Source organism: Carcharhinus amblyrhynchos, chromosome 23, assembly GCF_965287045.1.
Source record: "Carcharhinus amblyrhynchos chromosome 23, sCarAmb.v2.hapA, whole genome shotgun sequence".
Classification (NCBI taxonomy): domain Eukaryota; kingdom Metazoa; phylum Chordata; class Chondrichthyes; order Carcharhiniformes; family Carcharhinidae; genus Carcharhinus; species Carcharhinus amblyrhynchos.
The window spans coordinates 20,644,582-20,658,280 of NC_137346.1; the positions used below are offsets into that span (position 1 = coordinate 20,644,582).

The window sequence follows — 13,699 nt, forward strand, 5'->3', positions numbered from 1 at the left end:
GAACTGCATATAAAACTCTAGCTCTGGTCTAACTAGTGTTTCATACAGCTCCCATCAACATGTCAATATCCTCAGAGTTCCCACTGACCAGAAACTCAACTGGACTAGACGCATAAATACAAAGCTGCAAGAGCAGGTCAGAGGCTAGGAATACTACAGCGAGTAACTCACCTCCTGACTTCCCCAAAGCCTGTCCGTCATTTACAAGGCAAAAGTCAGAAGTGTGATGGAGTACTTTCCACTGGATGAGTGCCGCTCAATGACGCACAAGAAGCTTGACACCATGAGGATAAAGCAGCCCACCTGATTGGCACCATATCCAGAAACATTCACTCCCTCCACGACTGACGCTCCGGAGCAGCAAAGATGCACTGCAGAAATTCATCCAAGGTTCTTAGATAGTACCTTCCAAACCCTCAACCACTTCTATATAAAAGGGCAAGGGAACAGATAAATGGGAACACTACTACTTTCAAGCTTCTCTCCAAGCCACTCGCCATCCTGGCTTGAAACTGTATGGTCATTATTTTGCAGTGGCTACGTCAGAATCCTGGAATTCCCTCCCTAACTGCATTGTGGGCCAATCCACAATACTTGGACTGCAGTTTTTCAAGAAGGCAGCTCACCACCATCTCTCAAGGGCAACTAGGGATGGGTAATAAATGTTGGAAGTCAGTGACACCTATGTCCCACGATTGAATAATAAAAATAATCATAACCTCCCTGCTTTTATATTTATGCCTTGGCTAATAAAGGCAAGTGTCCCATCTGCCTTCTTAACCACTTTACCTACCTGTCCTGCTGGATTTCAGGGATCTTTCAACATGCACTCCAAGGTCCCTCTGCTCCTCTATGCTTCCTAGCATTATACCATTCATTGTGTATTCCTTTGCATTGTTAGTCCTCTCACTTTTCTGGGTTAAATTCCATTTGCCACTGTTCTGCCCATCTGACCAGCCTGTCTACATTATCCAGTAATCTAAGATTATTCTACTCACTGTTTATTGTGTCATGTGGAACTTACTGATTATATATCCCATGTTCACATCTAGATCATTAATGTATCTACAACTCATCTGCTGCTGAAATCCTCAACCATGCCTTGGTCACCTCCAGACTATTCTAATGCTCGTCTAGCTGCACTCAACTTGAGGTTGCCCAAATCACTGCTGCCCACCTCTTAACTTGCAGCAAGTTATATTTCCATTATCCACGATTCTCATTGTGGCTCCCAATCAAGCAGCTGAGATTTAAAAATCCTTGTTTTCAAATCCATCTGTGGTTCCTGTCTTTGTAATCTCCTCCAGCTTCATCACCCTCTGGTAACTCTGGCCTCACTTGTATGCCTATTGATAATTGCTTCACAGTTGGTGGCCATGCCTTCATTTGCCTCTGCCAAGCTTTCAGGAATTCCCTTTCTGGACCTCTCTAATTCTCAATCTCACTTTCCTCCTTTAAGACATTTGTTAATGTCTACCTCTTTGAAGCTTTTGACTATCTGACTTAATCTCTTGTATGGCTCAGTTTTATACTTTGTTTTGTAATGCTCCTGTGAAGCATTTGGGATGTATCATTATGTGAGGATGAAAATTAATTTAGAATCATTAAATCCCTACAGCACAGAAGGAGGCAATTCGGCCCATCGAGCCTGTGCTGACAACAATCCTACCCAGGCCCTAACCCCGTAACCCATTATTTATTCTGCTCATTGCCCTGACACTAAGGGGTATTTGAGCATGGCCAATCCAACTAACCCCCATATCTTTGGACTGTGGGAGGAAACCGGAGCACCTGGAGGAAACCCATACAAACACAGAGAACGTGCAAACTCCACACTCCAAGGCGGGAATCGAACCAGGTCCCTGATGCTGTGAGGTAGCAGTGCTAACCACTGTGTCACCATGCCACTCTATGACTGGCTTATGAGGAATATCTCCAGTGGAAATAGTGCACAACTGCCAGAGGAATTAAACAGCAACATAAAACCAATAACCTCTGCAATGGCTGCATGCTTTATCGGTGGGGATGCATACAGAACCCACCTATTTCTACTGGCTGCCAGGAACAAGTACTTCCAGAACCGACTTACTGAGGTAAAAGCCACTTCCAGTCAGGAAGAAGCAGTGGAGCTGACAGTAAAGTTAATTTATTTGTCACAAGTAAGGCTTACTTTAACACTGCAATGAAGTTACTGTGAAATTTCCCAAGACACCGCCTGTTCGGGTCAATGCACCTAACCAGCACATCTTTCAGAATGTGGAAGGAAACCAGAGCACCCGGAGGAAACCCATGCAGATACGGGGAGAACATGCAAACTCCACACAGACAGTGACCCAAGCCGAAAATTGAACCTGGGTCCCTGACGCTGTGAAACAGCAGTACCAACCACTGTGCTACCATGTTGCCCTGGTGAACAGGTGAACACAGCAGGGAAAATCAAATGCTACAGTCACTATAACCAAAACTACTTCTCAGCATTTTAATCTGCTTGTCTTTTCCATTCCTTTCTCCACTTTTACAATAAGAGCTTTTTATTCTTATTTGTTTTCTTTCTCCTGAAGAGAATTATTAGTGTATTTTTAACTCCCATTTTTCGGAAGTAGTGTGATTTTGCTGTTCTTTAGTGTATTATACCCATTAACTTTTCTGACGTCCAAATTAGCATCGTGTCCAGTTACAGTAATAAAAATACTTTATGATAAAAACAAACTTGTTGTGTTGCCTAAAATTTGGTAAATTATTTCCAAAATGGGAGGGATGTTGTAAACAATTATGTGCTGTTCTGTTTGATATTTAAGAGACATCTGTAATTAGATGCAGCAATATATTGAGATCATATAATTGGTGCCCCATACAGTGGTCAAGTGCAGATTTTAATTTCCTGTTCTACATAGACCTTTCAGAAAGCCATGAGAGAATATGAGATCAAATTCTCCAGGTCTTGTGCGACTCACCTACTTTTACAGAGGCATGCATGCTTCCTATGTAACTCCTAAATGAGATGACTATTTCTTTTATCCCTCTCATGCCATTCCACCTCTTGCCTACTGAATGAGATCCCTTGCCATTTTCTCCTCCTGTGGCAGATTGCTAGGTAGCAGGAGTGCCTCTGGTATCTTACTGAAGTCTTCATCTTTCAGCTGTGTGCAGCAGTTTGTGTGTTCAAGGGTTTCTCAACTATGGGCAGACAGCACAAGAAATCCTAGTTCTGCCCTTAACTGATAAATGTATGGATGTATGTTCCAACAAGAGGTCATAGAAAAATCGTCAGGAGTAACAGCCATGGCTGTTTCTGAAGATATAAAAACACTTAAGTTCAAGAGTGCTGTATTTTTCAGGCTGGAGAAAGGACCCTTGCTTTTCTTGATATAACTGATCAAGGCCATGGTGTGCAAGGCACAGTTTCAACGTTTGTAGATGGCACAAAATTTGGAAGCCTTGTAAACGTGAGGAGGACAGTGCAGAGCTTCAAAGGGGCATAGGTAAGTTGATGGAGTGAGCAGATAGGTGGCAGATTAAGTTCAGTGTGGAAAATGCATTTTGGTAGGAAGTTAGACCTCAGCTGCGGTATTGTGTACTGTTCTGGGCACCAGAATCATTCCAGGAATGAGGAACTTCAGTTATGAATTTAGATTGGGAATGTTCTCCTTGGAGAGAGGAAGGTTAAAAGGAGATTTGATAAAGATGTTCAAAATCTTGAGAGGGCTGAATAGAGTAGATAGGGAGAAACTGTTCCTGCTCATAAAAGTATCGAACGCACAGATTTCAAGTGATTTGCAAAAGAAGCAAATGTGATGTGAGAAAAAATATAGTTGTTCAAGTCTGGAATGCGCTGCCTGGAAGTGTGGTGAAGGCACGCTCAGAGGGCATTAGATAATTATTAGAATTGAAACAATGTGCAGGGGTACAGGGAAAAGGCACTAAGTCGTAATGCTCATTTGGAGAGCAGATACAGAAATGATGGGCCAAATGGCTTCCTTCTGTACCAAACAATTCTATAATTCTGTGAATAGTGTTAATAGCTATCTGTATCATATAAAGATATTCAAAATTCTACAGTTAGAACTTTAAGAGAACTAAACTGAGAAAAGTGTTGGCACTTCTGTGGCAAACCAGTCAAAGAATCATTGCATGTGATGCAACAAGCTTTTCTCCTCTGTTCACTCTTTCACTCAACTCCAAGTGAATGCCTCAGAGAGAAAGGCAAGGTCTTTAGGGCGATTGTATCTGGATAACTCTCTTTACTTGAATTTACCTCTCTTCACTTGAAGGATATACTTGAATTGGAATCACTTCAGGGAAGGTTCAGAGCTGATGCCTGTTGAGTTTGAGGTCTGGTATGTAGGGAATTAAAGATAGTGTTGATGTAATCCCAGGTGACCATAGGCTGCACTCCCCTTTGAGGAAAAGAGCTTATTGGTGGTGACTTAACCTGATGATTAGCAGACCTCAGGCAAGGGGCAACGTGAGTCTTCATGAGTAATCTCAGCTGGTACAGGAACTGAACCTGCATTGCTCTGTATCACTACGTAGCTGTCCAGCCAACTGAGTTAACCGACTCCCAATAGGGAATTGCAGGTATGACTGCCCACCTGGTTAACAGTAGTGCCATTGATTTACTGCCATCCTATATTTAATCTATTCTTCAACACTTTAAACTTTGACATTTGGCAAACGTTAGGCAGTGCAAAATCATGAACTGTGGGAAGACACATTTGTGGATTCACCACATTGGATCTTTCATTAACATGAAAGTTATTGAGTATGGAAATTACAATCTGGAATTTGCATCTATGGTGGATATGCTGCCAACCACCTGGGGCATTCCTTCTCTCATACTTTGAAACAATTTAATCACTTCTTAATTGAGTTCATAGTAACAACTAATATTTTGTCAATTTTGCTCGCTCACTGAATCAGAATCCTACAGAAGGAGGCCGTTCGGCCCATTGAGACTGCACCGATCACAATCCCACCTAGGACCTATCTCAGGTACGGGAAAAACGTGCAAACTTCACACAGACAGTGACTCAAACTGGAATCAAACCCAGGTCCCTGGTGCTGTACGGAAGCAGTATAAATGAAATAATGATTCTGACTAAATAAAACTGTAAATGTTTAATAATAAATGCATATTTTTAATAATAGGAATACACCAAATTGGGACCTGTGCGTACTTCCAAGAACTCTTTTTCTGAAGCCAAATATTGATAGTACTTGGAAGTTTTACAGCACTTCGATGTTTGATGTAACTGAAATTGCTCTCTCACCCAAGGAAATTAGGAACAAGGTTGGCATTGTGACTGACTCCCTTGACTAAAGTGAAAAGAACTGTTGAAACCAAATGACCAGCTTCAAATTGTCTATTGATGCTGATTGAGTCGAGGGTGAGTGTCATCCCTAAATGCTGCTGAGGGGCAAGGGGTGGGGAGGATAAGAAGCATTAAAATTGCTTTAGGAATTAGTGTGACATTTTTGGGAGAAGGAGGAGTCAAGTGCTTACCATAGCCCAAGATAAGTGTAAACAATTGAAGGCACCTTGAAAAGTTGCCCAGTTGCCAACTCGAGAACAGCTTCTTCCCTCCTGCTGTCAGACTTTTGAATGGACCTACCTCATATTAAGTTGATCTTTCTCTGCACCCTCCTTTCCTTCTCCCTTATGTACTCTATGAACAGTATGTTTTGTCTGTATTGTGTAAAAAAAACTTTATCTCAAGACATGTGACAATAAATCAAATCAGAGTGTTTTGTGTTTACCACAACTCAAAATAAAGGTAAACTACTTTTTGGGGAAGGGGGGTGGGAAGCAGGTTTAAAGCTGCATTGGGTTAAGTGTGATTTTTTTTGGGAGGAAGTGGGTTCAGAGTCCTAGTTTCTTCTGTCATAGACATTCAATTGTTTACCATAACCCAAGGTAAATGTAAACGTGACTTTTTTGAGGGAAAGAAAGTTGCTTTGGGAATTAGTATGATATTTTTGGGAGGTGGTGGATTCAAGGTGCTCAGTTCTTTTTGGTCTTAAAACATCAAAGTGTTTACCATGACCCAAGATAAAGGTAAACCTAACCTGTTTTTTTTGGCGGGGGGAGAAGGCTTAAAGTTGCTCTAGGAGTTAGCGTGGCATTTCTTTGGGAGGAAGTGGATTCAAGATGCCTAGTTTCTTTTATCTTAAGACACCCAAGTGTTTACCATAACCTGGGATAAAGGTAAACTTTTTTTTTGGTATGCAGGGTGGGGTGGTGTTTAAAGTTGCTTTGGGAGTTAAATATGACTTTTTTTTGGGACGGGATGAAGAGGACACCTTAAAAAATTGCCCAAGTGTTTACTATAACCCGAGATAAATGTAAACTTTACTGGTTTTGGTGGGGGTTTAAAATTACTTTAGGAATTAGTGTGACATTTCTTTGAGGGCAAATGGGTTTAAGATGTCTAGTTTTTTTATCTTAAGACAGCCAAGTGTTTACTTAAAAAGTTGCCCACGAGTTTACTGTAACCTGAGATAAATGTAAACTTTTCTGTTTTTGGTGGGGGGAGCAGGATTAAAGTTGCTTTGGGAGTTAGTGTGACTTTTTTTTGGAAAGAGACGGCTTCAAGGTGCCTAGTTATTTTTTCAATCTTAAGATATTCAAGTGTTTGCCATAACCCAGGATGAAAGTAAACTATTTCTTTGGGAAGGGGCATATTTAAAGTTGCTTTGGGAGTTGGTGTGATTGTTTTTGGGTGGAGAGGGCAACTTGAAAAGTTGTCCAAGTGTTTACCATAACACTAAACTTCACTTTTTATTTGGTGGGGGTTTAAAGTTGCTTTGCGAGTAGTGTGACATTTCTTTGGGAGGAGATGGGTTGAAGGTGCCTAGTTTTTGTTTTGGTCGAAGAACATCCAAGTGTTTCCCATGACCCGAAATAGAGGTAAACTTCACTCCGATCTTTCTGGGGGCGAGTTGGGGGATCAGCATTGTAACAAGCTGCATGTTGCAAAGTGGAGGTTGTAGTTCACAGATCCGGGCACCCGCTGACCCCGGAACGGAATGCGGTGCAGTGGGCGGAGGTCGGCTGCTTCTCTGTGGCCGGGCTCCGGGGGCGGTGAGGATGACCAGCGCCGAGAACTACCGGGCCATCGTGCGCTACTTGACCCACAGGAAGCAGCCGTACGCGCCGGGCACGGCCGAGCACACCAAGCGGGCCATCCGCAAGGCGGCCGCCTGCTATGTGTTCCGGGACGGTCTGCTGCTGTACCAGCGGCGGCGGCGGGACAGCGGGCGCCTGGACGAGCTGGAGGTGGTGGTGGAGGAGCCCCGGCGCCGGGACATCTTCCGGCGCTGCCACATCAGCCCGAGCGGCCGCCACTACTCCCGGGAGATCACCGGCATCAATGTCAGCAGCGGCTACTGGTGGAGAGGTGAGTGGGATGGGACTGCTGGGGGGGGGGGTGGGATCCATCTAAATATCCCACCCAGGAGGACAGGGGCTTGGGAACACCGAACACCCAGGAGGATAAGGGCTTGGGATCACCAAACACCCAGGAGGATAAGGGCTTGGGACCACCAAACACCCAGGAGGACAAGGGCTTAGGAACACCAGACACCCAGGAGGACAGAGACTTGGGAACATCACCGCCCAGGAGAACAAGGGATTGGAAACACCAAACACCCAAGAGAGCAAGGGCTTGGGAACACCAAACTCCCAACAAAACAAGGGCTTGGGAACACAATCTACCCAAGAGGGCAACAAGTTCCCCTCATCCTCCCTCTACCTCCATCATCACTGGCTCAAACTTTCTCTATCCACACCCATCTCCCACTACTGATCCCTCCCCCTCTTCAAATAGAGGATTAATGAACACACAAATGGCAGCATTCAATACAGGTCTGAGGTAGCACAGTGGTTTGCGCTGCTGCCTCACAGTGCCAGGGGCGCAGGTTTGATTCTAGCCTTGGGTGACTGTCCATGTGGAGTTTGCACATTGTCCCTGTGTCTCCGTGGGTTTCCTCCGGGTGCTCCAATTTCCTCCTACAGTCCAAAAATGTGCGGGTTAGGTTGATTGGTCATGTTAAATTGCCCTTTATTGTCCAAAGATGTGTAGGTTAGGGGAAGTTAGTGGGGTAATACATGGGGATAGGGTTTGAGTGAAATGCTGTGTTGGAGAGTCGGTGTCAGCTCGATGGGACAAATGATCTCCTTCTGCACTGTAGGGATTCTGTGGTAGGGAATGTCACAAGTGCAGATATACAAAAGCTGAGAGCAGTTCCAAAATTTGCAATCTTTGTGATCGCAACCAGGAAGTTTGTGATTTGCAACCCACAGATTGCCTAACAATTTGTTTCCAAAGCTGCTGTTTGATTGATGCTGACTGATCCACTAACAATCTGATTCTGAATTGCTATTTTCATTTGTTGAAAAATACCGATTGACCTTATTTGAATTGGCAGATCACAAATTTTGGAGACACGTGTCTCTTTGTAAAATACAAAGTTAAATCTGTAAATGTCAGGTCGGTCAGCATCTGTGAAATTGCAAGTTTTAGTTTTAATCATCGTTGTTGATCAGGACAAAGATATTGTGTTCCTCCAAAAGTGAGGCAAAGTTCTTTATTTGACATAAAAACAAGGAGTGGGAGTAGGCCGCCTAGCCCCTCGAGGCTGCTCTATCATTCAATAAGATCTTTTTGTGGAATCGGCTCCACTTACCTGCCCGCTTACCGTAACCCTTTATTCCCTTACTGTTCAAAAATCTATTTATCCTTCCTTTAAAAACATTCAATGAGGTAGCCTCAACTGCTTCACTGGGCAGGGAATTCCACAGATTCACAACCCTTAGTGTGAAGAAGTTCCTCTTCAACTCAGCCCTAAACCTCGTTACTTTAAGGCCATGACGCCTAGTTCTAGTTTCATCCACCAGTGGAAACAACTTCCCTGCTTCAATCTTATCTATTCCTGTCATAATCTTACAAGTTTCTATAAGATCTCCCCATCATTCTTCTGAATTCCAATGAGTATAGTCCCAATCTACTCAGTCTTTCCTCTTAAGCCAACCCTCTCAACTCCAGAATCAACCTATGTCCAAAACTGTAATGTTGTGTTGAAATATCTCATCTGCTAAATCATTTTCAAATCCCTCTGCAGTATTAATTGTTGTTTGATAGGAAATATTTAAATTTTAACTTGAATGCCCCCCCCCCCCAACTCCAAAATGTATGTTTGCTTGAAAATCCCTCAAAGGTTCAGGTTTAAACTGCAGCACTTAATTTGCTTTGTTGACTTATGGAGGATTCATGCTTCAAGTTTAGCATTGGTGTAAAGCTGTTTTAAGCTATGCATTTATGTTAAAAAGTTGTGGGGTGGATATTGGACTGTGATTCCTGAACCAACTGCAAAATGAGACCTCCTTCCTCTGGGGAATCATGACCTGCTTCTTCCAATATCAGGGATAGCTTCAGATGCCAGATTCAGACTCTAGTTACACTCTGGCTGCAACAGCACACATAGAACATAGAACATTACAGCGCAGAACAGGCCCTTCGGCCCACGATGTTGCGCTGACCAGCTTTTTAAAAAAAAACAACACTAACCCACTAATCTAAACCAATCCCATTTCGTCCATAAACCTATCCACAGATCTCTTAAATGCCCCCAAACTAGGCGCATTTACAACTGCAGCTGGCAGGGCATTCCAGTCCCTCACCACCCTCTGGGTAAAGAACCTACCCCTGACATCAGTCCTATAACTACCCCCCCTTAATTTAAAGCCATGCCCCCTCGTGCTAGCTTTCTCCATCCTAGGAAAAAGGCTATCACTATCCACCCTGTCTAAACCTCTAATCATCTTATATGTTTCAATAAGGTCCCCTCTTAGCCGCCTTCTTTCCAGTGAAAACAACCCCAAATCTCTCAGTCTCTCCTCATAGGATCTCCCCTCCATACCAGGCAACATCCTGGTAAACCTCCTCTGCACCCTCTCCAAAGCCTCTACATCCTTCCTGTAATGTGGGGACCAGAACTGCACACAATACTCCAAGTGCGGCCGCACCAGAGTTGTGTACAGTTGCATCATGACGCTGCGACTCCTAAACTCAATCCCCCTACCAATAAACGCCAAGACACCATATGCCTTCTTAACAACCTTATCTACTTGATTCCCAACTTTCAGGGATCTATGTACACATACACCTAGATCCCTCTGCTCCTCCACATTATTCAAAGTCCTCCCGTTAGCCCTATACTCAACACATCTGTTATTCCTACCGAAATGAATTACCTCACACTTCTCCACATTAAACTCCATCCGCCACCTCGCGGCCCAGCTCTGCAACCTTTCTAAGTCACCCTGCAAACTATGACACCCTTCCTCACAATCTACCACACCTCCGACTTTGGTGTCATCAGCAAACTTACTAATTCACCCAACTATACCCTCATCCAGATCATTAATAAAAATTACAAACAGCAGTGGCCCCAAAACAGATCCCTGAGGCACACCACTCGTAACTGAACTCCATGACGAATATTTACCATCAACCACCACCCTCTGTCTCCTATCTGCTAGCCAATTCCTGATCCAATTACCTAGATCACCCCCAATCCCATACATCTGCATTTTCTGCAGAAGCCTACCATGGTGAACCTTATCAAACGCCTTACTAAAATCCATATACACCACGTCAACTGCCTTACCCCTATCCACCTCTTTGGTCACTTTCTCAAAGAACTTGATAAGGTTAGTAAGGCACGACCTACCCGCTACAAAACCATGCTGACTGTCTCTAATCAATTCATTACTCTCCAAATAACTATAAATCCTGTCTCTAATAATCCTTTCCAAAACCTTACCCACCACAGAAGTAAGACTCACCGGTCTATAATTCCCAGGGAAGTCTCTTCTCCCCTTCTTAAACAATGGGACAACATTTGCTGTCCTCCAATCTTCCGGTACTATACCAGAGACCAACGACGACCTGAAGATCAGAGCCAGAGGCTCCGCAATCACCTCTCTTGCCTCCCAGAGAATCCTAGGGTAAATCCCATCCGGACCAGGGGACTTATCTATTTTCAAACCCTCTAAAATATCCAGCACATCCCCCGTATCAACTGCAATACTATCTATTTTACACCCCTACTATCTATTTTACACACCAAGCCATAGTTCCAGTGTAAATGCATTCGAAGATAATACAGCTACATTGAAATGGTTTTGCTTCTGTTGGTGTTTAAAGAAACTATTGCATTTGCCAACTCTAGCTAATCCCACTAATGTCTCGTCTGCATTCTAGAACAGGTCGGGTCAATGGCTAATCATGCGGTAGTTTTTCCTTTTGCGTAAGTTGTAAGTATTCTTTGGATAAAATTCTGTTCTTTCAACAGGGATTTTGAGCCAAATCTCTCAGTTTGTTAAACAGTGCGAAGTGTGCAGGTCGGGTGCTGACAAAATCCGCCATCTGTCAGTAGAGCTGCCCACAGACTCAGAAATAGGCCATGAGACTGTCAAAAGGGAAGAAGTTTCAGCAGTAAGATCTAACCAGAGTAACCAGGAAGACCATGTGGGAGCACGACACACTCAGGGAAATGAAAAACACTTCACAAATCAACACTCTAACCAGGTGAGTATAGTTTGAGGCAGGTGGTATAAATCTCTTTTGAGAGGAAGTTTGCTATCTTCTGAGGGCAGCACAGTGGCAGTGTTTAGCACTGCTGCCTCACAGCGCCAGGGACCCAGATTCAATTCCCAGCTTGGGTCACTGTCTGTGCGGAGTCTGCATGTTCTCCCTGTGTCTGCATGGGTTTCCTCCCACAGTCCTAAAGATGTGCTGGCCAAGCTAAATTTTCTCTCAGCGTGCCAAACAGGCACCAGTATGCACTCATCATGTCTGAGCATGGTGTGTTTCAATGTAAATCTGCCCCTGAATCGTGCAGTATTCCAATTCAAATGGTGAAGCCAGTGAGGTTTTCTGTCTCTTCTACAACTTCTAATGGTAAAATGTGAGCCTTTTAGAAAAAAAATCAGTAATTTTAATATCTCCATGCAACCAACTAAACAAAACTATTAACAACAGTCATAAGGACGATGACATAGTAAAAATGCATTTAAAACAATGGGTTTAAAATATACAATTCTAAGTCTTTGCAGGGTAACTAAGTATTTCAAGACAATTTTGTATCTGACTTGTTTAGTATTTGGCTGATGCTTATAAAATGTTCAAGCTGATGTGAAATCAGATTATAGCGGGGTCTGAAGGCACTTTTCATTATGTTCAAATGTACGCTTGGAAAATCCTTAGGCTGAGCTTCAGAGGATTGTAAAGCAGACCTCTACCAGACACAGCCAAGTTGTGCTGGAGCAGCTGAATGAGCAGCGGAATCTGAATAAGTTTTGTGACGTTGCCCTGCTTATCGAGGGAGAGGAGCACCGGGCACACAAGTCAGTGTTGGCTGCCAACAGCAAATACTTCCAGGATCTCTTCACCAAGAAAGGTGCTACCTCCAGTCAGGAAGCAGTCGTGGAGCTGGCAGGTAAAGAAAATACCGATTCCTGTCATGAGTTTAGAATATTTTTCCTTGTGATTCTTTTAAAAAAAAGTTTTGCTTCTGCTCAACAGTAACTCCTGGTAAAAATGCACCTTGATGCAATATTATTGTGTGTTGTGTTAGCAGATGGTTGATGAAGACTTGTTGCTCTCACAAGTATTTGCAGTACGTGCTGGGAGGGAGCGGGCATGTTTCCAGTGATGCATACCAAGCCACGAGAAGACCAGGTTCCAAGCAAAACTGGAGAAATTTGGGCTGTTCAGTCTTTGAAAAGATGTCGCCGAGCGGTGATCTCAGTTATGCAGCACAGTGATTGATACAGAAATTATCAATCCAGTGCAATACTTCAGATTAAAATATAGACACTAGGACACAAGACTACATAAACTCAAACTGGCAAAAGTTCAGTGAGCTCAACTTTGGACGTGAAATGGTTGGTTTGGGGAATTTTTTTTCAGGAAGACAAGGTGTTTGGAATGACTTCTGAACCAATTGGACACTGTGATAAGAGTGTGTTAGGGTCTTTGCAACAAAAGCACAGAAACGTAGAAAATAGAAGCACAAGTAAACCTTTTGGCCCTTATAGCCTGCTCCCCCATTCATTTTGACACGGCTGGTCTTCAAAATCAATATCATGATTTGCACCGCACCCCACCCACTCCCACCGACGCCACCCCCTCCCACCGACCCCCTCCCCCCACCCCCCACCCACCCCCACCCCCCACCCACCCCCACCCCCCACCCCATCCACCCCCACCCCCCTACCCCCCCCCCTACCCCCCCCTACCCCCCCCCACCCCCCTACCCCCCCTACACCCCCCCACCCCCCCCACCCCACCCCCCCCACCCCCCCCCACCCCACCCCCACCACCCCACCCCCACCCCCACCCCACCACCCCATCCCAACCCACCCCCCCACCCCACCACCCCACCCCCCCACCACCCCACCCCCCAACCCCCCCACCCCCCACTACCCCACCCCCCCCACTACCCCACCCCCCCACCCCTACTACCCCACTACCCCACCCCCCCACCCCTACTACCCCACTACCCCACCCCCACTACCCCACCCCCACCACCCCACCCCCACCCCCACTACCCCACCCCCACCACCCCACCCCCACCACCCCACCCCCCACCCCCACCACCCCACCCCCACTACCCCACCCCCCCACCCCCACTC

At 44.8% G+C, this 13,699-nt stretch overlaps 1 protein-coding gene across 2 annotated transcripts in view; it reads left to right on the plus strand.

The window, feature by feature from the left end:
• The first annotated feature begins 7,046 nt into the window (after positions 1-7,046).
• The window catches only part of LOC145357279 (uncharacterized), a 30,303-nt gene continuing 23,650 nt past the window's right edge, over positions 7,047-13,699 (plus strand). For both annotated transcript variants that reach the window (XM_080210491.1, XM_080210492.1), the window contains exons 1-3: positions 7,047-7,397; positions 11,356-11,591; positions 12,270-12,501. In XM_080210491.1, coding sequence (XP_080066617.1) covers positions 7,088-7,397; positions 11,356-11,591; positions 12,270-12,501 — 778 coding nt within the window. In that variant the 5' untranslated portion in view covers positions 7,047-7,087. The remainder of the gene's footprint in view (positions 7,398-11,355; positions 11,592-12,269; positions 12,502-13,699) is intronic.